Here is a 25379-nt window from a genome sequence, read left to right as displayed (position 1 = left end):
AGATGCTTTCATGACTGAGCCACCCAGTGCCCCTTTTTCTGATGTTTAATGTGATATGGGGTGGGGCTCCCAAAGGCAGGAGCACTGGGGGCCTATGAAGGCCGGAAAACCTGCCTGCCTGGAGGAGGCTCTTCGCATCCCTCTCTGAGCCAGCAGTGACTGCCCGGAACTTCACCATAGCACCTGCCCTGCTTCAGCCTTTAAAATACAGATACAGCCAGACAGAGATGGGTCACCTCCACCGGAATGTGGTCAGTTCCTACATTTTATTGTGCAGCAGAATCATTCGGAAACTTTTTTTTTAATACATATTTTTGGGCCCCAGAAATCTGCATTTGTGATTCATTAGCTCTGAGGAGCCCAGGAATCCTCACTTGAAGACCCAGGTCGTCCAGGGGCCACACTTTGGAAATGCCACTCTTAATGCCGTGGGTTTTCAGAAGGAGGAGAAGAAAGTGGGGGGTGGAGCTGGCTGAATAAGGCACCTAGACATCACCCACGAGGGCCATGTGCCTCAGGGCGGGTCCTCCTTGTTGATCACATCTTCAGAAGGTTTGGATGTGGCCCCACACCTCTGAATATCTGTAATGGAGTTTGCGGTCGCAGATGTGCTCAGGCGTTTCCACTGTTTACTGCTTCTCCAGGTGAAATGCCCATCTTCTCCACTTGTAAAAGAGCAGTTTCTGTGAGCAAAAGCTGGCTGTTTCACATTCCATGGCAAGTTCCTGAACCCCGGTATTGCAGAATCCGGAATGTCACAGGAAGAAGACAAGTGTCCAGTGGTGTCATTTGTATAGACGGGCCAGCTGAGCGGCAAAAGCACCTCTGTCAGCTGCGCCCAGTCACACAACTGGCTCCACGGCAAACCTGGGGCCAGGACGCCACGGTCTATGTGTTCAAATCCCTGCTTTTCCCGAATCTCCTTCTGGGAGCAAAACTGTGTTGCCGTGGCTGTGGCCTTTCCACTTGGTCCCTTGGAGCGCGCTGGTAGTCAGCGTGTGCAGGCTGGATCAGGAGCCTTTTCAGGATACCAGGAGGAATACGGTGCGGTGGTCAGGAGCACAGGCTCCCGGAGCCTACAGACCCAAACCCACTCCCCAAACTGCCTTCGGCCAATGCCGTAACCTCTTGGGGCCCCCTGGATGCCAGCGGGCCAGCAAGAGTAGCCTCATAGTGCTGCAGGCAGGAACTGAGGCTCATTAGATCAGCACCGCTCCCGAGTGGCAGCCACCCCAAATTCACTGCTGTGGAGCACACGGGATCACTGCGTTTGCTTGTATTCTCCAGGCCTCGAGTTGGCCTTGGAATGCTCTCTCACCCAGCGAGCAGCAGACACCCGGCTCTGGCGCCCGAACTGAGGGACATGGTCGGCTGGGCTGAGCTCAGCAAAGCTCCCTGAGAAGTGAATGGTGCAGACGGAAAGCCAGACACACTAGGCTTCCAACAGCACTCGTCATGTGTGGTTATCAGAAAAATCTCATTCGGTGTCCCAGTGGAGGGAAGCAGGGTTACAAATGAGCCCTGAATTTATATTTGCCTGGGGATGAATTCTATGACTTCAGAGGGTCGGGGCCAGATTTTCCTTCTGGGTTATCTTCTCCACAGGCGAGTGGTCAGATTTATAGCCAGTCCCTGAGTGCACGTCGGCTCATGGGCTGGGAAGCCGGCCAAGAGCCCCCAGGATCTCACGGTTTCGGAGCACAGTGTAGGCTTACGCAGACACTGGAAAGCTAACTTTTGATTTTCATTTGCCAGACGGGTGTGAGAGAAGGCTTTGTCACTTTCCCTGAGGCCCAGAACCTTTCTCACACCCTGTCCCCTACACTGTGCTATCTGGTAACTGAAATAATGCCTTCCGCAGCAGGCCACCAGGGCAGGAGGGCAGAGGCGGGGCCCCCCTGGCAGCACTGTGTTTGAGCAGACGGTGACAGGTGGGTCCTTCATAGTCGAGTCTAGACCATCAGCCAGCTCTTTATCAGCTGTGCAGGGAAAACTCCCTTAGCCTTCTGCCAGAAATCACACCGATGTCCCTTGCACACCAGCAAGGTTGCATAGCAGCAAATGTGTGGCCCATTCCTTTGTTTCAGAAAGCTGTATGCAGCAGGGAAGTCCTTTCCTGGGGCTGGCCTCACACCAGCCTGGCCCAGCCCTCCCTACAAGGCGTTGCGGCCAGGGGGAAAGGGCACCTGTGGCTTCTTCAGGCTGACAGAGTCTGCAACCCTTGCCCTACCCCATGTCCGCTGTTTGACCTGGCATGAAGTGGGCCTCAGCAATGCATCTGTAGGATGGGAACAACCACACCACCTGCTCCACTGAGCTCTGAATGAGGACGAAACACGAATGTGCGGACGGGTCAGCACCTGGCACGTCCCAGGTGGCCAGGACATGGGGGACCTCTGCTCACGAGGACCATCTTACTAACAAGTTCCTCCTTTCCAAGAAAACACTCTTAAAACAAAAAACAAAAACCTTTCTACACTCAGGCAGAGAAAAAAAAAAGTCAGTCTCAATAGGAATCTGTGAACGCAGGAGGGGCATCCTTCACAACACACGCGAGCCCTGAATGAGAGCCTTGGGTTAGAACCACACGTTCCCTATTTCCGTCACAGTGCTGACTGCCTTTATGGCCGCATTCCACTCCTAGGGAAGATAGATTGGCTTTTTAAAAAAGATAAGATCCTATATAAAAGCTTGAGGACAAGAGACTTGGAGCGTTTCTTAGGCCGTTGTCGGACCAGAAGCCAGAAAAGCAGTGTGCTTAGGTCCTAATCCAAACGCTTGCTCAGCTGGGGGGCTTGGACGCCCGGGTCCAGTTTGTATCGCCCACCAGAGGCCGAGCAGAGTTCGGAAACGTGTCCAGAGCGGGTGGCGTCTAGTGGGGGGACAGGTCTCCCTGAGGTTTCTGTCCTCAGGTCTAGCCCAGGATCCCAGTTTTGGGGTCCTGGAGAGCCAGGAACATCGGCCTCTGGGGGACGCCCATGAGTGCTGGCACCCAAAGAAAGAGGTTGTGATTTTTTTTTTTTCCTCTTCTCAGACAGCTACAGTCTGGTTGGGAAGATGAAATTACCAGTCTCTCTAAATATTTAATCATTTTAAATCATATAAGATTAGACCAAAGCCATAGGCGTGATTATTTCTCAGTGGAATCGAGAAGATCTTGTGGAGATTGGAAACGCGCTGCCGCCCTCGGGCAGCCAGAATGGCCTCCACCTCAGGGGACATTTCTGAAAGCAGAGTGAGGTTGGCACTCTTCTTTTATACCTCAGCGTGTTCTCCTCACCTTCTCCCGCATCTGGTGATCCCTCACCTGTGGTCCCGGGAAGGAGGATGTCAAGTACCAGGCTTTCCACTAGAGCCAGCCAGCACAGGTGCCGACTACCCTTCAGCCTCATTCCATTCTCCGCCTCAGCCTTTCCCCTGTGGAATCAAGGCTTTTCATGCAGACTACAAGCGGCGAGGCCATTGCTAATGTACAGCAGGCTGTCTCCTCTACGATCACGAGGAGGCAGTGGTGTGTGGGCATCACTCCTCCTCCGTTCCTCTGATGGGACCACTTACTCTGACCAGACGGGTTTTCTCTTCTGGATGAAGGCCTTGATACCCTCCTGCCCATCCCTCAGGGCCACGTTGTCCACCATGGTCTGGGAGGCCAGGTAGTAGGCTGTTCTAAGGTCCTGGGGCAGCTGCTTGTAGAAGGTGGCCTTGCCCAAAGACACCACAGGACGGCTCAAGGAGGCAATCTTCGTTGCAATTCTCATGGTCTCTTCCTCCAGCTGCTCCTCTGGCACTACTTTGCTGAGCAGCCCGTGCAGCAGGGCCTCCTGGGCGGAGATGGGCTCCCCCGTGAAAAGCATTTCTAAGGCAACCTAGGGGGGGAAGCATGGCCGTTACCAAGGCACGCTCCTTGTGACCCTCTCCGTTCCACCCTAACAACCTACCACCTCTGCCCTGTCATCTGCTTCCTCAGATCACTTGTCACCCGCGGACCTGATGTCTGCCAGGGTCAGGGCCAGATCTTTCCAGGAGTGCGGAGAGCACAGGTGCCCAGGAAAGGGGGTGACTCTTCGTGTTTTCTTGCTCCTTCTCCAGATCAGATCTCCCAGCCTCTGCCACACCAGGAGCGTCCCCTGCCTCGTTCAAGGGCCCGGCATGGGATGGCTGCCGCATCTGACTGGAGGAAAGTGAAACCGCCGCACCAGCAAGGCCCAGCCTCCCACAGACAACGCGGTGGCTACTTTCCAGAAGGAGGAAGATGTTCAGAGATGCCATCACCTCGGTCTGAGGCAAAGAGCAGCCTCCAAAAACCATAGCAGGAGGGGCTGAAAGGGGAACCTTTCCGGGGACCAGGCACAGGAGCCTCACACGGGCAGCTTACCAGCAGGTGAGGTGCGGCTTGCGCTAGATGCCCCCTCCCCCAGAACCCCCCCTCCCCCAAAGGAAGGGGATCCAAGGTCCTTCCTCTTCATGGCTTCCTCTGTTCTATGGCCTGCCGCACACCGTGCCTGGTACCAGAATTCCACAAAGCCTGGCCTCTTGGAATCAAATTTATGATTTAAAAGAGGGGCTCCCGGAGCACGTGGAGCACAGGCAGGGAGGTGCCCCCCTTCGCTCTGCCTCTCACTGCCCACAGCCCTGCTGTTTCCTGAATCTGCCATGCGTGCTGTCACTCCAGGGTGCTGTTCCCTTGGCCTGTGACACTCTGTCCCCAGGTGTCCCTCCGACAGGTGGCCTTGTCCCCTTCGGCCGCTGCTCACATGACAGCTCATCCAGCAGGTGCCCCGTGACCACGCTGTCAAAACTGCAGACTAAACCCCAGCACCAACCCCCTTCCCGGCTGTATTTTTATCCTTCGTACTTCCGCCATTTTAACACCCTATACATTCCACACGTCGTTTTGTTTATTGTACTGTCTCCTTTGCTGGCATGTAAACTCCACCAGGTCAATGATTTTTTTTGTAATGTTTGTTTATTTTTGAGAGAGAGAGAAACAGAGCCTGAGTGGGAGAGGGGCAGAGAGAGAGAGAGAGAGAATCCAAGGCTCCAGGTTCCAAGCTGTCAGCACAGAGCCTGACCTTGGGCTTGAACCCTTGAATGTGAGATCATGACCTGAGCTGAAGTCTGACACCAACTGACAGCCACCCAGGTGCCCCTGGGGGATTTTTTTTCTTTTAGCTGCTCTATTTCTGTACTACCAACACCAGAAAGGGTACCTTGCATCTAGTAGGCAGCTTACTTAGTGTTTATGATGAGCGATTTGAGGGATGGATGGATGAAGGAAGGCAGCACAGCAGAAGAAATGCTCTGGTCCTTTAGAGGTCTGGGCACAGGTGACCCAGCTCCCACCTGGCTCTTTTGCTCATGCTGCTGCGGCTTTGGGCCCGGCTGCCATGGCGTGGGGGTGTCCAGGACATGCGGGCGGTGCTAAGTGTTCCCATGACCGGCCTGGCTGGGGCCCTAGCTAAGAGGCAGGCTAACAGCCGCTCAGACGACGACAGACCCCAGCTGTCACTCTCCCCCGGCATCAATTCTTCCCAGCTGAGGCCACACACGTTGCAGAGCAGAGATAAGCCTCCTCGATGAGTCCTATCCAGATGGCAGATTCATGAGCTCGACAAATTACTGTTGTTGCTTTGAGCCACTAAGTTATGGGTGGTTCACTGTGCAGTAATAGATAATTGGACGAGCTTGAGCTATAAATTTGGGAGCCATTAGCAGTTAGATAATGCTCCTACCAGGTTCTTCAGCCTTGGTGCTGTTGTGTATTTGGGGCCAGATAACATCATGTTGTGTGGGGCTGTCCTGTGGGCAGTAGGATGTTTACATAGCCCTGGTCGCCATCTGCCAGGTGCCAGCGGTTACTGTCCCAACCCAACAGCTGTGACAATCAGAAATGTCTCCAGGTACCACCACACGTCCCCTGGAGCAATACTGCTCCCAGCCTCAAGCCACCAATTTAGGTTTCTGAAATCATGACACTGGATTGTATCAGTGAAGGATGGAGCCTTGATAAAGGAGGAGGGTCAGAGGCTGGGCTTGAGGACTCCTCCCGTGTGGGGCGTGTGGGGTACACGTGTAATGTACACTGGACCGGCAATCGGGGGCGAGCGGTGCCGCACCCCATTTCCCTCTGCAGAGGGAACAGTATCATTGCTCCCAAGAGGGTTTGAGGCCCCTGGTTGAACATGGAGCTGAGAACCAGGTCCTGCTGATTAAGGGCCACTAAGACCCCGCTGAAGACACCCAGTGAGTGACACCAAGGGGCCAGGATGGCATCTGCTCTGTCTCTGCCTGAGCGGTGCACACCAGCAGGGACCAGGTCAGGAGCCAGGAGAGGGCGGCAGCTCCAGCCCGTCCCGCCCTCCAGTCGCGCGGGAGGCCATCCAGAACTCCATGCGGACCACGGACCGGCAAGTGGCCAGTCCGGAAAACAACTTTAAAAACCAATGCACCGAGGACAAGCCCATCACTCTCTTCACAACTTGGAACGGTCAGGACCTCAAATGATTTTCAAAGAGTAGGTGTGAATGTCAGCAGAGCCGGGGGGAGGCAATCATCATGACCGAAGTAGCGAGGCCTCCGGCAGCTGGCTCAGCAGACCGGCCTCTACTCGTCCAGCTTAGTCAGCACTTGCCGTCCCAGTTCTCGGGCTGTCAGTGGACAGTCCCCTTGGGAACACCTTCTTCGGTACCTCTGTTGCCCTCACTCCCCTCTCCCTTTCTCTTCCTGAGCCTCCTCATCTCCATTCTGCTTCCCCGGCCCCCATCGCACGCCTGCAAAGCACCTGTCTGGCTCAGGAACTGCCGCTGCACGGGGCACAAGCGCTCCATGCAGTTCCCAAGGCGAGTCCTTCGGAGCCCAGGCTTCTGCGGGCCGGGGCCTTGTCCCTCCTGCTCAGTGCTGTCCCTCCCAGGACCCCCACACATCGCTTCCCATCTCCCTGGGCCCCGGCGGAACGCCTGGGCACAAATGCCTCTCTCCGAGATGCGGTGAAGGACAGCTAACCAGTGACTGCAGGGCCCACCGTCACGGCCGGTGCAGCAGAGATGCTAAGGAAACAGTCTGTCGGAGCGAGACAGAGAGCAGGCAGATTAACTGTGAGGGGTTTGCTTGCTCAAGGGACCTGGCATGAGTTTGCGTTTATGAGGATGGTGACCAGGTTCCGTGAGGCGGAACTCAAAGCACAAATTCCTCTTGTATTTTCACTCTCCCAGCAAGTATTTACATAGGGCGTCTACTACGTGTCAGAAGGAGTGCTAGGCCCTGAATCGCCTCTCCCCAAAGTGTAGGTGTGGGAGCCCTGAGCCTCAGTGTATTTGGAGATGGGGCCTTTCGGGTGGCAGTTAAGGGTAAATGAGGTCAGAGAGTGGGTCCCTGATTCACTAGGCTTGGTGGCCGTAGAAGAATTAGAGGCCTGTCTGTCTGTGTGTGTCTCTCCCTGCCGTATGAGGACACAGAAGGAAGGTAGTCAGGAGTCAAGTCTGCCAGCACGTTGAGCTGAGACTCCCAGCCTCAAAAACAGAGAAAATAGATTTCTGTTGTTGAAGCGCTCAGTCACGGCATTACGGCAGCCGCACGTGACTTACCCGCGCCCAGGACGACTCTGGGTGCTTGCAATGTCTTTGTTCTGGAGCACCTCCAAACCACCTAAGTCCCTGAACTGAGTCCCTCCAGGAGAACTGGAGTCCTCACCCCTGCGGCTGTATGAACCTGGGGGTGGGGGGGGCTGTCTGTCAGGCACAGGCCATTCTGTCTCTTAACGTTCCCTTCTAGACAAAGCTTCCTGATGCTATTTCAGGATCTCTAGTCATAAACAGAAAGGAAGTGACCTTGAGCTATAGCATGAGGCATTTTAATCAGACAGAAAAGGTATTTCCGCTTTCAGTCAGTGAGTCAGTCAGCCAAGCAGAGAAAGACACAGATAGACAGACGGTCAGAACACCCTTGAGAGATGGAACTCACAGCTGTCCGAAGAGACCCCTGCTAAGTCCCGGGCTCTGTCCTTGGCACACTCAGAAACAAATGGTGCGCACACAGCACCCCGGCCTCTCCTACTGCCTGCTATGTAGTGGGCATTAGAACTGCCAGATTCAGAAATCACCTCACATGGGAATATTTTCAAAGATACAAGATACTCATCTTTCTGGAATGCTCTAAATGGAGCCTTGCCTGCAGATAAATGAAGGGAACACACCATCGAGACCAGTCCCTTCGACTCATCACTTATATTTGGTGCAAACTTCTTTTATCGCTTATACAGGTTCACTAATGATTCTGAAAAAATCCAGATTGTTAAATGGTAGGAGGTTTATTAATGTCCTCGTCCCCTTTTCCACTTCATATAAAGTGATGGGCTGTCCTGTGAAGAGAGATAATGAGGGGGCCCAAGGGGGGCCCCAGTGCACCAAGTCTAGTCAGGCTTGGGAACCCGGCTCAGTGGCCTCTGCGGTCACAGGGTTCGGAGTCCATGGCACGTGGGCTCTGCTTCTCCGTCGCTTCTCAAACCCAGGCAGCACCACACACACGTCACATCCCAGGAACGCCAGTTTTTAAAAGCAAAGAAACCAAGAGGCAAGGCGAAGAACCAGGATGACGGAGAGGCGGCTGGCTAGGTGGCTTTCTCCCCGTGAATCACAGATGCGTCCGACTAGATGTAAACAGGGAGTAAAGGGCCCCGTGGCTCTTGGTGACGGGGGCAGACTGCTGCCCTAGAGCCTCTCCCCTCGTTCCGGAAGACCAGGGAGTCTGAGTGGGACTAACACTACTCAGCGGGAGCGAGGTCGTGAGCCAGAGGCCTTGGCTTCCCAACTCAGGCCTGCCTGGTTCTTCCCCTCCTCTGGGCCTCGGTGTCCTTATCTGCCTATGGGGATAACTGTTAGCACCTACTGATGTATAGGGATTTGACACAGGCAGGTTGGATAACAGTGTATTCTCTAAGGAAAAGAAAGTCTGTTTATCTTCTAGCTAGTCAGCACAATCTTCGCTTACGACTGAAGTTTCTATGTTGGGCCCCCCAGAACTTTAGATGAGAGAGAAAACACATTCTCTTTCCTTTTCTCTTGTCCATTCAAGCCGCCTTCTATGACGGCACATCTTGGGTCACCCCAGCAAGCTGGTGGTTTAATACTTCCTCTTCCTGGGGGACTTGCATTAAAAACAAAACAAGCGCTTGAGGCCCAGGCTAATCTCGGAAGCAGCAGGACTTGGGTCAGGAGCTGGTCCCCAAGGTCCAATCCCAGATCGGCCACTTACTAACCACAGGACCTAAGGATGCAACATAAGCCCTCTGAGTCTGTTTCCTCATCTGAAAATGGGAATAAACCTTCCATCCTCCTGCGGAATTGTGAAGATTAGAGACAGAAAGTGTAAGGCTTATGCTACAGTGCCAGGCACTCAGCAGGTGCCTAATAAATGCACTATTATTAATATGCCCATCCCAACTGTAGGTTTGTATGAATCTCTAATTGACTTTTAGGTATCACAGGCCTGAAAGGGGGCAGGTCTTTAAAGCAGAGGGGTCTATGGGGCACCTGGGTGGCTCAGGTGGTTAAGCTTCTAAACTCGGCTCAGGTCATGATCTCCCAGTTTGTGAGTTTGAGCCCCATGTTAAGCTCTGTGCTGACATCTCAGAGCCTAGAGTCTGGTTCAGATTCTGGGCCTCCTTCTCTCTCTTCCCCACCCTTGCTCATGCTCTGTCTCTCTCTCTCAAAAATAAACATCAAAAATAAAGCAGAGGGCTCTTTGGGTCTCCCCAAGTCACATCTCTGAGAAGAGTCGGCTGGTGGGCTGTCAGCATTACGGGCTGGCAGTGAAGTCAGAACTCAGAGGGGAAGGGAGCTGACAGAGGGTGGTGGGGCCAGTAGCGCCCCCAAGCCCTCCTGTAAATTGGGGGGAGGGGGTTAAACTACCTGTTCTCAAAGGCGCCAAGGCGGATGGCCGTGCAGATTCTGATGCGGTCTGTCTGGGGCCTGAGACTCTGCATTTCTCAGGTCCTGGTGGTCTGCACACCAGGCCCATAGCAAGGCAGTAACACTCCAGCTTCGAGGTTCTGCTCCGCTCTAATTAGACGATTGGGAGATCAGATCCCACGGACACACCAGGTTACCGTGGACAGATAGGTGGGAGCGAGCGTTCACACTGCAGACAAGTGCCAGGCTGCGGAGAGGGGGTTCGGGTCCTTCCTGTGCCCTCCCGTGACAGCAAGGGCTGGGAGGTGCTGGCCCGCTCTGGGGAAGGCAGGTCGTTTACATGGTGCAACGAAGATGCATTATTTATCTCATGCCAGAGGAGAGAAGCGTTTTACAAATGTGGGAGATTATTCATGCCCGGCCTCAGTCTGGCTCGAATACAAGGGCTGCGTTCCATCATTTCTGCTCCTAGGGGACACACCACAGCCCTCCCTTTACCGGCACAGCCGAGCAGTTTCCCACACTGACCAGCAGAGGGCACTGGTGGCCCACACACGCGGCCCTCCCGGTGCAGAACGGAACAGGGTGGCGCTTCCTGCCAGGCCAGAGTGCAAAGCGCTTGCTTGCCTCCCTGTGGACATGCACGGGGGCCATGTGCCCACCACCCACGACAGCCTACGGGCCTGGGCATGCATGTGTTCGTCTGGGTGCATTCAAGCACCGATCACAGGGAGGAAGGACTGCTTTGGGTTGGTTTAGATTTTTATGGATCCCTAGCTGTCTCCTAAAGGGGACCGCGCAGGTGAGATCTGCAGCTCCAGAATCCTGGCAAAGGCCCTAAGATCGACAGACTTTTCCTCCTACTCAAGTTCCCTTTATCGGCAACCTCAGCTCACTGTGTGGGCCCCGAGCCAGGAATCTGTAGGTCTCCTTGCTGTGATGAACCCGGTTGGGGCAGGGGCCTCTAGTGACACTGAACCACTTTCAGACTGCTGACTAGGAAGGCACTCAGCGGGTCATATCACAAGGAGCACAGATCAGGGAGCTGAATGGACAGTCTCGGAGACTCTGCCCCCATCTTCTGAGCAGGCCAGGCCCTTCCCAGAACTGTCTGTGGGAGGTAAAAGCTACTTTGGTTTTCTTGCTGCCTGGAAACTTAAAGCCTGTATTTATCACATATTTCTTTTCTCAAAAAGTAATTTAAAACTTAACAAATATGGGGGCACCTGGGTGGCTCAGTCGGTTAAGCATCAGACTTCAGCTCAGGTCATGATCTCATGGTTCTTGGGTTTGAGCCCTGCATCGGGCTCTGTGCTGACAGCTAGCTCAGAGCCTGGAGCCTATTTCAGATTCTGTGTCTTCCTCTCTGACCCTCCCCTGCTCGCTCTCTCTTTCTCTCTCTCAGAAGTAAATAAAACATTAAAAAAAAAAAGAAATAAAACGTTATTAAAAAAACAAATATGATACAATGTTTAAGTTTCCAGGACTTACTTATAAGTCTTGGTTTGAAAAGTTTATTTGTGGTGGGGGCTCCTGGGTGGCTCAGTCCATTGAGTAGCAGGGCGACTCTTGATTTCAGATCAGGTCATGATCCCAGGGCTGTGGGATCAAACCCCACATCAGGCTCTGTGCTGAGTGTGGAGCCTGCTTAAGATTCTCATTCTCTGTCTCTCTCTGTCTCTGTCTCTCCCCTGCCCTCCGCCACTCTCCCTGTCTTGTGCTTGTGTTCTCTCTCTAAAATAAATAAAATGAAAAAAAAAAAAAAAAAAAAGGATTCCAGCCTTTAAAGACTGAGTTAAAAAAAAAAAAAAAAGAAAAGTTTGTTTGTGTAAAGAAAGAATGGATTCTTATCCTGATAGCTTGGCTGACACAGGCTTAACTGCCTCACTGCGGACTCTTCTAGAACATCAGGTGTTAAATGTGAGCAGCTGCAGGTAGGGTAGTCAGTACAACGGCCTTCTAGGCCCAAGCCTCAGGATTTGATGTGCACAACCGTAAGGGAGTTTATTAACGAGCTCTGACTATCTATTTGGAAGGCGCTTTGACGCGCGGGCACAGAGGGGGGATTGAGAAGTATTGGTTGCGATGCTGTGTGTACACACTGAGGACGACGTGCGCCCTGACACATCAGAGCCTGGGTCTGCAGGCCTTGTGGCAAGCGGTGCTGTCTGCCGGCTCCCCCCGTGCGCCGCATGTTGAGCCAGAGCCCCGGTTTGTGTGCTCACACATGTCTGTCCTCAGAATCGTCTCACACATGCATGGCTATAAACATTAATGAGGAGACACCATAAAGCAAAGGAGTGCTTCCAGAAACTTCCTGATCTTGCAGCTTGATTTCCCTTGGGTCTCACTGCTTTTGTGCCCCAAGCATACAGGCAACTGCTAATTTTTGTATTTGATGCTAAAATGGATAATGTATTCTAGGCAGCAGTTTATGTTCCCTGCATGCTGTGGTATATGACTTTGCCCTCTTCCCTTTTTTTTCAGATTTTTAAAAAATGTTTTTATTTATTTTTGAGAGAAAGAGAGAGAGGGGAGGGGCAGAGAGTGAGGGAGACACAGAATCTGAAAGAGGATCTAGGCTCTGCGCTGTCAGCACAGAGCCCGATGCGGGGTTTGAATTCATGAGCCATGAGATCATAACCTGAGCCAAAGTTGGATGCCCAACTGACTGAGCCACCCAGGCACCCCTCTTCCCTTTTAAAAACAGATTTCCAGGGACATCTGGGTGGTTCAGTCAGTTAAGCACCTGACTCTTGATCTCAGCTTAGGTCAAAACTCCGTTTCAACTGCTTTGCCAACAAGATTACAAAAATGCAGGGGCGCCTGGGTGGCTCAGTCAAAGCATCCAAGTTGGCTTAGGTCGTGATCTCACGGTTCGTGGGTTTGAGCCCCGCGCAGGGCTCTGTGCTGACAGCTACCTCAGAACCTGGAGCCTGTTTCAGATTCTGTGTCTCCCTCTCTCTCTGACCCTCCCCTGCTCAGGCTCTGTCTCTCTTTGTCTCTCAAGAGTAAATAAACATTGCGGGGGGGGGGAAAGATGACAAAAATGTGCGCCTTTATGAAAATAAAAAAAACAAGAACCTAACTAGTTGTACTGAGGGACAGGCAAGATTGAAATGGGGTGACTCACAGACAAGACCACGGTGAGAAGCTTCAGAGAACAGGCATTAGAAGGGACATTCCCTCCCCGCACAAGGCATTAGAAGGGACATCGTGGCACATCCAGCTGGCTACATGCTGGGCAGAATGTCCTGATACACATGGTACTTATAACAAGCGAGTTCTGGAACTGCCCATCGTACGCACAGGAAGACGGCAGCTGAGGGGCTGCGGGGAGGTGAATTACCTTTCTCGGCACGGTTCTCCCCAAGGCAACCGCAGGGGTGGAGCAGAAGAGCCCAATGTTCACTCCTGGGGTGGCAAAAGAGGATTTGTCGCTCGCCACGGCGATGTCACAGCTGGCAACCAGCTGACAGCCGGCGGCAGTGGCCAAGCCATTCACCATGGCGATGACGGGGACAGGGTGGTTCTGGATCAGCATCATGACCTGAAGGGGCAAACACAGCACGTCACTTCCACCCATGTATCACATTATGTGACTTCACCACTTTCAGGGCATGTCCCATATGCATCAGCGCATCAGGTTCTGGAAAAAGGGGTGAAAGGAGGCCTGAAGAGAGCCACCTTGGCATTAAATATCAATGGTGAACCAGACTGTACCATGTGGTCTCCCTGAGACCCGCGGCAGGGGCGGCCCCTATTTCACAACAAGGACACAAAAGCATAGGGGGCAGCGATGGCTAACACTGGGGATCCACACGCGGTGGCAGAGGGGTCAGAACCCGCATCTGGCGGACCGCAGGCCCCAGCCTTTCTACCTGGGCAGGGCGCCTCTGTGAGGCCACAGTCGCCGCTGCTCCCCCAGCGGCCCCGTTGAAGAACAGAGCGATTTTGATCCCTGGAGGGGAACGCGCCTTCATGGAGCCCTCCTCCTGAGTCTGAAACTATTATTTGGTACATCCTTGAAAAATTAAGGTGGAAAGGAACTGGAAGGCAATTTCCGTAGTAATTACTTCCCAAATTACCACTATGAACGCTCTCTCAATTCTATTAAAATGGTGGGGGACACCCTGCTGTCATCAAAATAAAATTCCCCAGACAGGGCCACTGGCACAGAGAGGAGCCGAAAACTTGCCCACGCCCCCCCCCCCCACTGATCTCTAGAACTTTAACTTATTTTTGCAGCTTACATAATACCTTGGTTTACTTCTCCATTTTTCCTTGCCGCTCTAAACAGATTGTGTTGCTATGGTAACTTCGGTGTATAAATGGTCGCCCTTTGAACCCTGGCAGGAACTACCACATCAGGGCTTGTTTCCCATGGTGGCAACTCAGAAAAAATGACTTTCATTGATTTGAAGATTTTGCCCAAGGAACTTAGCCTTTTGCATTCACACACATTTGATATTAGTCAGTTTTATTATAAAATAACCAATGAGATACTTAAGGATAGGATATCATCTTCTCATAGTAGTGGTTCTGGACTTTTCTGGGGGGGGTCACCTTTGGAGAACCTGATCAATGCTAATGACCCTATCCTCAGAAGAATGCACACACATACGTCTTCACCCCAAGCTGCACATGGGTTTAGGGGTTCATGCACTCTCGGTGAGGATGAGGAGGGAGGATGGAACTCATTCTCAGTGAAATGCAGTAGCCAGGAGAAAAACGTGTAAGAACTTCCAAAGTCTTGCTGCAAAGAGAGATTTTTTTTGGCTGAGTGTCAGCTGTCCCCTAATGAACTGGTGACTTATGAAAAGTTACTTGGCTCTGATTAGCGCTGAACCTTCTGTGTCCTGAGCCTGCCACCCACAGTGGGCTGATTCTCTCCAGCCTGGTGGGAAAATCCTTACAGTAGGTGCGGACAGTATTAAAGATATTCAGACCTTTCATCTAGGGATTACTTCTTTTTTTTTTTTTAATATTAATTATTTATTTTGAGAGAAAGAATGTACATGAACAGCAAAGGGACAGAGAGAGAATCCCAAGCAGGCTCTGCACTGTCAGCTCAGAGCCTGAAACAGGGTTTAAAGTCACGGGCTTTGAGATCATGACCTGAGCCAAAATCCAGAGTTGGTGCTTAACCGATTGAGCCACCCAGGCGCCCCTAGGGATTACTTCTAAGGAATAATTCTGAAATAGGGTAAAAAGCTGTCTGGGCAACGATGCTCACCAAATTATTTTACAACAGTAAAAAACTAATAAATAACAATAAATATATACCAATCAATAATGAAGAAGGGCTAGGCACTCTAAATATCCACTGAATGGAATGCTGTGTTCTCCTTATGCGAGCTTCCACAAGACACATCAGCCTGGTGGGCTGGGCCCTGTGTAGTGGGTCTGGAGCCAGGCTGCTGGGGCTTGATGCCCACTCGGCCATTTACCCACTGCCTATCCCTCGGTCTTCCCATCTGGGCATGATAACAGTACCAATATTTAATTTCATTTCATTAAATTTCATTCTATTCTATTCTATTCCATTCCATTCCATTCCATTCCGAGTGTGTGTGAATAGGGGAAAGGGGCAAAGAGAGAGGGAGAAAATCCCAAGCAGGGAGCCTGACACGGGGCTAGATCCCATGACTGTGAGATCATGACCTGAGCCAAAATCAAAAGTCAGATGCTCAACCAACTGAGCCACCCAGGAGCCCCATAATAGTACCAATCTTAGAGAATATGAGAATTGTATACATTACTGTGTCTAAAGTACTCGAAACATTACCTGGCACATGGTAAGCATTCAACCATACAGGCATGTTATACAATTATGTGATATAATTGCACATATGTATGATTATTCAGACAAATAGGATCACATGGGGAAAGATACAGAAGAAATATACCAAATATTAGCATTCACTCTGGGTGGTATGATCATGGTCTAGTATCAGTCATTTGTTTTCCTTCCTTTCATTTTCCTAGATTTTCAAAATTTTCCATAATAAGCATTTAATATTTTTATAATTAAAACATATTTTACGTAAAGTTAGAGAGCAATTCAGGAAAGACAAAGACAAGCTAGATAATACAGAAACTGGGGTAATCAATGCCTTGGGAGACAAGCCTTGTTATTCCTCCTAGTTTACCTTCCTGGACCGAGTGCTCCCACATGGGACATAAATGTAGCCTCACTCAGCGCTCGACAATCACTACCTTAGCCTCACTCGACAGCACTGCTCGGGGCTCTGTGTTACTCCCCCAAAGCGAGAGACCATGTTCCGTTGCCATTTCAGTGGGAGGATGTGAGGAGAGAGAGAAGAATCTCTTCCTGGACTAGGGTTTCCACCTTCAAATTTCGACAGGAAAGACTCAGGGAGAGGTCTCTGGTGAGATCTGCCAGGCAGCCCCATAGAGGGTTACTTCCGCTCGCTCAGAGCTGAGTGCTCCTTCTCGTTCTCAGTTTACCCTCTTTCTGATTTGGAAATAACTGTCAGGTGGTACTTGTGCTCTGTAATGAACCTGCTATAGTTTAGATGCTGAACCGATTCAGGACACTCTGCCTTCCTCTCTACAAACTCATCTTCGCATGTGTGAGCCAAACAGTGAAATACCTGGCTCATTCGGTCCCGATCTGTCTGTTGATTACATTTGGAAATTGAAACCTTGCACAAGTTCACAATGCTCATATTTACCCAGGACAATGTGATTTTCTTAGAGGAAGTGTTAAGGAAATCAGTGCACTTCCACTTGTATCTCCCTGTGTTAGGATGAGGTCCTGTCTATGTGCTGTGTTTTGAAAGGTGGGCCTGAGGCTTCCGTGGGTTGCAAGCTTCCACAAAATCAGGGCTGTATCCTCTGAAGGAGCCCTGGATTCCCCATGGCCCTTTTGCTAAGCTGTTTAGATCTTAGTTCATGAAGACACCACAGCAGAGTGATGAAAGCAGGCCCTTTAGGGAGGAAAGAAGGGGTCTAGCGGTTCTCTCTGATGATTTTCTGTTTTAGCCAAACATCCTGGATATTAGTCGGAAGACAACTTCTAAAGCACCAATCCTGGGCAAACCCAAGGGCTCGAATGTTACATAAACATCGTTAATGTGAAACAAAAGACCTGAGCCTTAGCTCTGGCTCCCTTCTGCCTCTCCACGAAGCCTCAAATCAGTTGCTTTTCTGGCTTGTCCCTCCTTGAAATGAGAAAACTATAATTGGATTTCCTTATGGCATTCTGGAAGGGCAAGGAAAACAAATGGTGGTCGAGAAGGTATCTTAATCACCTTCTGTCAGCCTCCCTGTTGCTCACCTCTGTCTTGTCTACGTAGAAGGTATCATTAAATATTTATTGAATCATTAATGATCAAATAAATGAACAAGTCAATGAATGCATGAAAAATTAGGTTCAGTAATCTTAGGATCGGGTTATGGAACTGTTTTATGTCTTGTTTCTCACCTACATTTCCAGTTTCAGCTTGGCAGAAAACTTGTTTTTCCTTCTATTTCCCTCAGTGCCTTGCGAGTATTATGCATACAGTAGTGCTTAATAAATAGTCATAAAGTAAACAATGTATTACTTAATGTTGGATTTTATATTCAATTTGTTATTATCCAGGGGCTGACTTAATATATTTATAAAACCATCCCAAACTTTCTGTTCCTCTTCCTCCTCTCTGTTCGCAAGTATTCTCCTTCATATGGTTAAAGAGACAGTAAGAAGTAAGCATGAAGAGGCTAATTTTCCCATTTGGAGATGCTGATTACAAAGGCTAGTTGTAAGAAGGGTTTGAAAATATCTTTAAAAGCATTTTTTGATTCCATATCCATATATTCTCTCTTTCCCATTAACAGGGTTGTTTTAGTTTAAAATTTTTAAAACTGATACTACTTTTAGGTTCTGCCCTTCTAAAGATGTACATTCCTACCTTCTTACCTCTTCCATATGACATATATGCCAAGATAACCCCCATGGGGTGCCTGGGTGGCTCAGTCAGTTATCTGACTTTGGCTCAGGTCTGATCTCATCCTTTATGAGTTTAAGCCCTGTGTCAGGCTCTGTGCTGACAGCTCAGAGCCTGGAGCCTGCTTCGGATTCTGTGTCTCCCCCTCTCTCTGACCCTCCCCCACTCACACTCTGTGTGTGTGTCTCTCTCTCAAGAATAAATAAACATTAAATATAAAAAAAAAAACACCCCAGAATCCAGAGGTGGAAACCACCAGGGCCAGCATAGCTTTTACTTTCTTTGGCATGTAATAAGATCAATCGCAAACCATGGTCCCTTCTTAAAAATCGACACCAAAGAGTGGTTTGGGTGAAGGATTCACCAGTGACCAGCCTGCAGTGATTAGGTCTCACAGATGAAACCTCATCTGTAACTTGGAAGCCTAATTCAGTAGTTCATGTAATTAACATTTCTGGGTTTGCGATGTCGAGCAGTCGTCATCCCGGCTTACCTCAGAACAGGTCTGAAATACTTCAGTGTGATAATCTGTGCTTTGCTGATCCGTCAGCTCCCTTAAGTCATGCCCAGAAGAAAATACAGGCCCCTCCGCTGTACATTTCCAGTTGAGAAAAGAAAAAGAAAGAGACGTAAACGGCCAGAGCTGGGGCGTTCACTTGTCTGCCGGGTAACTGGCAATTGTATTGATGCTGTGGACACTCAGAGAAGGTTAACGGCTCAATTTTGATAAGAATAATTCTATGCAGCTTGAAAAGTAACCGAGTGAGGTGAGGCACCTGTTTTTAAAGGTCTGTGGTGGAATCAGCGAAAACATGTAATTCCAGCAAGAAGGCTCAGTAACCAAGGCGAGTGTACGTACTCTTTCCAGACTTATCCCTCTGGCTTCACACTTTTGTTGCGGGATGTGGTGTGGCCTGAGTGTATAGACTCATATAGGCCCATCAAATCCACCGTGCCTCCCATGGTGTCCCCGTCCTTTGGTCTACAGACAACAGCTACCCAACACAGGTTGGAAGCGCAGGATGTGAAGAGAACCCCCTTATTTTTACGAGGGATCTGAGGATGTGGTTTTAGTGGTACTGTTGTCATTAACAACAATGGTGAAATGTAATTCCACTGATTAGCTGATGACACTTTCTCATATTTTCCTTTTGCTGTGGCTGCTGGGACAGACATTATTCCCTTTAAACAAGTGAAAAAATTGCGTGGTTCAGAGTTTGCTGCCTTGCTGCATCCAGATTACCACAGCCCCCCACCCCCACCCCATGGCTGCTAGACAATATTTGTTCTATTTCTTTTCCCTTCACCATATAAAAATTTGAAAATTTATATTCAACCACAGACAGGAAGGTACCATTCTGAGTATCTGCCTCCAGAAACACTGAATCTTAATTTTTAATAAAGTAGTGCCTCATAGGGCATCAGGTGTTTTGTTTTTCTGTGGTTGCTTTAAAATGCTGGCCTTGCTGTTATTTATACCACTGTCATCCTCACCAGATGACCTGGCAGAAAGTCTCCCTGGGAAAAGAGCAAGGAAAGAAATGAGCAAAATATAGCATGCTTTCTGGAGCCATTGAAGACCACAGATCTTGGTTGAAAGCTTAGTTAAGAACACAAAAGACAAACCCATCAAGTGCCCCAAGCAGCCTGTCCTAGCCTACCAGGGAGTCTACCAGAAGGATCAGTGACTAAACCCATTGCGTCAGGTCCATGAAGAAATCAGTTCTGTGATTCTGATGGACAGACCAGCACGGCCAAGGATGGCAGCAGCGGTGCTTCGTATCTGACAAAAAGGAAAAGGCACATATTCTCGCTGCACGGTAATCTTTGCTATAATTCCCACAGTTGGCAGTGTGGGGATCAAGGCCCCCACTACACGAGAGTTTTCCATAATCAGTGTTCCTGAAAGAAGCTTCAAAAACAATCACCCCGTTAAGTGAGGGAATGCCCCAGATAACTGAAGAATTTTGAGAAAACTCTTCTGGGTACTACAGAGCACTGAGGTTGGATATGACATAAATACCTGAGATGATAATGACTTTGAGGTCTTTGCTCTCTGCTTCATGAAGAATGTCCGTTTGGAGAGACTTCAGCATTGCTAACGACAGCGCGTTCCTCTTCTTTGGATCACTTAAGACAATGGTCCTGGGAAGAACGTTGTATAATTATTGGGTCGTGCAGGAATCAAAACAAGTGAGGACCCCCACGATCCCTTTCTAACCTGGGAGATATTTTTAAAACGCCAGGAAAAAGAACCAGGCAATTGAGAGGCTCTGCTCTCTGGAGTTACCACTAAGTCAAAACAAGGAGACCACCTGAAACGTGGGCTGGGTTTTCTCCCTTCTTCCCTTGATTTGTTTCTCTTTTTCTCTGTGTTTGCCATCAGATCCACGACTGTCACCGCCACAGAAAGGGTGGGTTCGACAGTCCGCAAACCACCGCTGCCCATACTGAGAGGCGGTGAGGTTTGTGAGAAGACAGGGGTGGGCACAAGGGGACACTGCCACACCGTGGTGACCTTCAACTGATTTCTTCAAAACAATGAGGCTGGGGAGGGAGCCCAGAAGGAAAATTTGGCCCCAAGTCTCCTCCCGTCCACTCCACAGAGGAGGCAGTGCTGTTACAGCTGCTGATATGCATATAGGACAGCATTTTCTGTGTTTTTTTTTTTTTTATAGTGGCATCCTGTAATTCTGCAAAATATGCTGAGAACGGGCAATATGTGAAGAAGAAAAGGACCAGGTGCATACAGCAAGAAGGCTCTTCTGGACATGTCCTCTGACAAAGAGTCTTCTCGTTATTTTAAGGTATCCCACATGCTAATTAAAATGAGCAGTATTGTTGTCTGGCTGCCTGTACACAGAAAATGTCTCACTTTGGCCGTTGTAAGGAACGGGCAGGGAGCCAAGCACCAGACTATTTGTTCTATATGTTAGATGTGTTTCCCATTGGGCCCCACCTACATGTTTTCTGCCTTTCTCGTTCTTTTTTGGAATCTGGTATTCCTACTGCCATGCGTCAGCCTGGATCCTCCTTTAATAGACTTCTGTTGCTAGTGTTTTCTGGAAAAGCACTCTGGTGACTGCCTTTATTTCAGGGCAACAAGAAGAGCCCGTTTCTTTGGAACACCACGCCAGCTTTGCTGTTCTCTGCAGGCGCTTGGGACATTCATCCATTTTGTTTCTCACAAACACGTTTCCTCCTAAGGAGCAAAGTGACTTGCAGCCGATAATGCCGATAGATTGTGAAACCCACATTTTGGGATGTGGTAACAGAAGTGCTGACGAACCTTCCAGTAAGATAATGAGTGTGCTTTCTGTAGCAACCCCAAACGCTGCCATTCCCTCAGTGACATATGCCCTAAATTAAATTCTAACGCCTCCGGCACAATTGTGTACAGAGATGCAGCCCCTGAATGCCCTTCTTCATGGCAGCATCAGTGTTTATGTGGTCCATCAGTCCTCTGGCTGGCGCATTCCACACCCTGGCAGGGTGCTCTGAGCGGCTGAGTTCGCTTTTCAACCCAGGGGAACCAGGCCTCTATTCTTGCTGCTCCATGAAAACCGTCCTCACCGAGAATCTCCCGCTTGCCAGAACTGAACCCAGTGGCCATTTGGATCATGCTGTCCTTCTGGAAGCACATCCACTTCTGTTCTTTGGTGCTTCTCTAGCCCATCCTCCACTTCTTCAAGGCGTGCCTAGCCTTCTGCTACCCCCTGACTGATCCTCGGAGCTCCCTCCACTGCTCCCTACTTGTTCCAGGCTCTTCTGAGTCCAGCCCACCATGGCCGTGGCTTCTACTGGTCCCTCTATGCTGCTGACTCCCGATCTTTGCTCTTATTCAAACCTCTCCCCTGGGCTCCAGGTCTACATGTCCATTCCGGCATCTCCTGGACTGATGTATCCTTGGGCATCTTCCTCTTTTCCTTATCTCAGGGCTACCACTCACTTGCTCAAGGAAGAAACTGAAAGCCATGCTGTTTCTTCCCTATTCAGCTGGTCATCAAATCTGGTTGGTAATCCCTCCTAAAAATCTTACCAGTCTGAATTCTCCCAATGGCTCTATTGAGTCCAAACACGTGATGCCTTGCACCTACGGCTGCACCAATACCACCCCTCGAAAGAGGGAATCACTAAGAGTGAGGTCACTGCCAGAGCATGTGATAAAAAGTAATATTTGTGATTGCAAGGCAAGCAATGGGCCCTGCAGATGCCCCGATGAACTGTCCAGAGACCATCACATCATTGTAAACCAAGAGAAGGTCCATGAGATGAGGCACGGTCATGTTTGTGCACAGAGGAGACACTCAACAGATGCCTGCTGACTGAATTAATGACCCTAAGTAGCACTTCGATTTCTCATAGCCAATTCCACCAAATTCCTGTAAACTTTCACTTCACCTAGTGTTTTGCTACCTTTTTTTTTTTTTTTTTTTTTTTTAAAGACAGAGAGAGACTCTTAAGCAGGCTCCATGCTCAGCCTGGAGCCTTATGTGGGGCTCAACACAGGGCTCAATCCCACAATCCAGGGATCATGACCTGCGCCGAATTCAAGAATCAGACACTTAACCAACTAAGCCACCAAGGTGCTCCTTGTCACCTCTTTTAAACTTCAGTGAAGAGTATACTGGGCTACACAAGAGAGTAGAAATAACTCTGGAGGTACAGGGACCTTTTCCTGCCTCCCAGCTTTCTTTCCTACTGGCTGTGTGGCCTTGAACAGGCTGCCACCTCTCTGAACTTGTTTCCTCACTGTAGGGTGGGGATCACGTAATCTGCCTCATAGGCTCTTATAAGGATTATGGGGGATGATCATACAGTACCTAGCACGGTACCCAATTCCTGGCTGGTTTTTACTACATGACAGTACTACTGCTGAGGGGAACAGCTTTGAAAAGGGATGCTTAGTGTGACTTGAGTTGTTCAAGCTCACCTACTTAGTGCTTAACATACTACTGCTTTAGTGCTGGATCTGGAGTTCCTACTTACCAAGCGCTTCTGGGCATTTATGATAGATTGGTTCTTCCCATCATCTCCCTTTCTGATTCATGTTTAGCTCCCGCGAACTCAACCAGACAGACCTTCTTTGGTCAACTGGCTGCCATGCCAGAAGTCAGGCTTCCGACCAGGTGGAACCAGATTTGCAGAAGCAGAACCACCCTTGAAAATGGGCAGGAAGGGGGGCGCCTGGGTGGCTTAGTTGGTTAAGCGTCCGACTTTCACTTAGGTCATGATCTCGCGGTTTGTGGGTTCGAGCCCTGCGTCCGGCTCCGTGCTGACTGCCAGCTCAGAGCCTGGAGCCTGTTTCGGTCTGTGACTCCCTCTCTCTCTGACCCTCCCCTGCTCATGCTGTCTCTCTCTCTCTCCTAGAAATAAATAAAACATAGAAAGAAAGGAAGAAAGGAAGAAAGGAAGAAAGAAAGAAAGGAAGAAAAAGAAAGAAAGAAAGAGAAAGAAAGAAAGAAAGAGAAAGAAAGAAAGAAAGAAAGAAAGAAAGAAAGAAAGAAAGAAAAAGAAAGAAAGAAAAAGAAAGAAAGAAAGAAAGAAAAAGAAAGAAAACGGGCAGGAAGGACTCCTGCCTGGGCAGTGCACTCTAGAGCACCCTGTTCTGGCCCTCTTCCAGCTGTGGCCCGCCAGGTGTGCCTGCTTGGAAATCACCACCCCCTTCCAAACCTTGCTGCAGTTACCTGAGACTCTGAAATTCTCCAGCTTTGCATGGGCACCCTTAAGCCCGTCGAGTGGCCGAGAGCAATTATTACAGGGGGTGAGGGGATAGAGATAGTACAGGCATGCTGTATGGGGTGTCTACAGGCTTGTGCACCAAGCTCCCAGCGATGAGAGGGAGTGAGCAAGGGGTGGGAAGAAAAGAAAAAGCTGCAGGGCAGCAGCTGGCTCTTAATGGCTTTGGGGGAACTCCTAGGAGCCTGAGGCTTACCAATTCAAACACGGTCTTCTAGGTCTTATGAAGATACGCTTGTCAGGGTAGGAAGAAAACATACTTAGCTGTTTGACTTGTGACTTCTAACTACTTGGCATGCTGGGTAGGCCTGTCTTTTCACCCTGGCCCTGGCCAGGCAAACATCAGGGAGAGGCTGGATGGGGCTAGGGGTCCTTCACCTTCTACTACTTCTGCTTCGTCCAGTTCCAGTTTGTGCACCGGTGTTCCGGTTTTAGGTTTGTTGAGCCAAATGGCAGAGCTCAGTGCAGTGTGTCCTTCACCCTACATACTGACCTGCCCGGCCGCGGGCACTTCTGGGGGAGGGCCAAGGAGCAGCTCAGCTAAGCCTAACGTGGCCTTGGAACCAGGTCAAGTTTGTGAGAAGCACAAAACTCTCTTTCTCAAAGGCCGCCTGCCGAGCTGCCCACGCAGCGCCTAACGTCCATGGAAGACTGGGCTCCGTTGCCCTGGCGGTTTAGGGAGTTTGAGCGCTGGGACCTCCGGAGGCTGTCGCACTTGAAATTCTACAGTGTGTCCTGAAGGGTCCCAAATGCTACCGTGCCCAGGCAAGGGGCTTCAGGAAACATCGCGTCCGCGGGTTCCCTCGGGGCCGTCGTCAGCCAGACTTGGCCGTGACGGAGAAACTGGGGACCCTAGCGGGCGGAGCTGACCCCAGGCCGAGCCCTCGTTGGCCTCCGCGTGGAGTGACTGCCCATCTCTCCGCCCCGGTCCCTGCCGCCCACCCCCACCTGGGGGCCGATCCGGGAGGGCTTGGGCGCCCGGCGACCCCGCCGCTGACCTGATGCCGTCCCGCTGCCGCGCGCTGGTGGGTCGCGGCCCGGCCCCCCTGCTGCAGAAGCCGGCGGAGAGCGGGGCCCACGGGTTGAGCCGGAGCCACCCGAGCCCCTTTGTCCCGAAGGCCCGCAAGCCAGCGGTGGCCATGGCAGCCAGAGATACGCTCTAGAGGGCCGGACGAGCCGAGGGCCGCTGTGTGAGCCACCGGAGCGCTACGCCTCGACCGCCCCGAACGCCCCGGGCCGCGGGCAGAACCGGACCGGAACTCCCAGGCCTGGGCCTAGATCTGTCTCCTCTTGCAGGCCACACCCTCCGCCGCCGCCCCGCCCCTCCGCCGCCGCCCCGCCCCTCCGCCGCCGCCCCGCCCCTCCGCCGCCGCCCCGCCCCTCCGCCGCCGCCCCGCCCCTCCGCCGCCGCCCCGCCCCTCCGCCGCCGCCCCGCCCCTCCGCCGCCGCCCCGCCCCTCCGCCGCCGCCCCGCCCCTCCGCCGCCGCCCCGCCCCGCCCCCAAGGGACTAAGCGATGGAGTCAGACTTGTAGTGCCCTAACCTTGCAGCCGGGCTCCTCGTATTGTTTGTTTTCCCAAGGCCAGATAAGGGGTTCAGAGCAAGCAAGGAAAGGGTTGGCTTGTTCCTCTCTGCACCAACACCCATGTGTTGGTTTGCCTAGATTAGAAAAATGAGTGTCAACAGGTGGTGAGTGGTATGAGCTTCGGACACCACTTTGTTACTTCACCCCACCCACTGCAAAGCCGCTCAGGCCACAACATGAGGCGTATTCCACACAGG

At 50.9% G+C, this 25379-nt stretch overlaps 1 protein-coding gene across 1 annotated transcript; it reads right to left on the bottom strand.

Annotated features, from left to right (window-relative positions):
* Positions 1-237: 237 nt before the first annotated feature.
* ECHDC3 (enoyl-CoA hydratase domain containing 3) lies at positions 238-24894 on the bottom strand. The gene is made up of 5 exons (XM_039246015.1): positions 24598-24894; positions 19884-20005; positions 18354-18451; positions 13255-13455; positions 238-3866 (listed from the first exon to the last, which is right to left on the bottom strand). The coding sequence occupies exons 1-5, from the start codon at positions 24738-24740 to the stop codon at positions 3555-3557; spliced, it is 876 nt and encodes a 291-aa protein (XP_039101946.1). The 5' UTR covers positions 24741-24894; the 3' UTR covers positions 238-3554.
* Positions 24895-25379: the final 485 nt, after the last annotated feature.

Source organism: Hyaena hyaena, unplaced genomic scaffold (genome assembly GCF_003009895.1).
Source record: "Hyaena hyaena isolate Hyena2069 unplaced genomic scaffold, ASM300989v1 scaffold_276, whole genome shotgun sequence".
NCBI lineage: Eukaryota > Metazoa > Chordata > Mammalia > Carnivora > Hyaenidae > Hyaena > Hyaena hyaena.
This window is presented reverse-complemented; position numbering and strand designations above follow the sequence as displayed.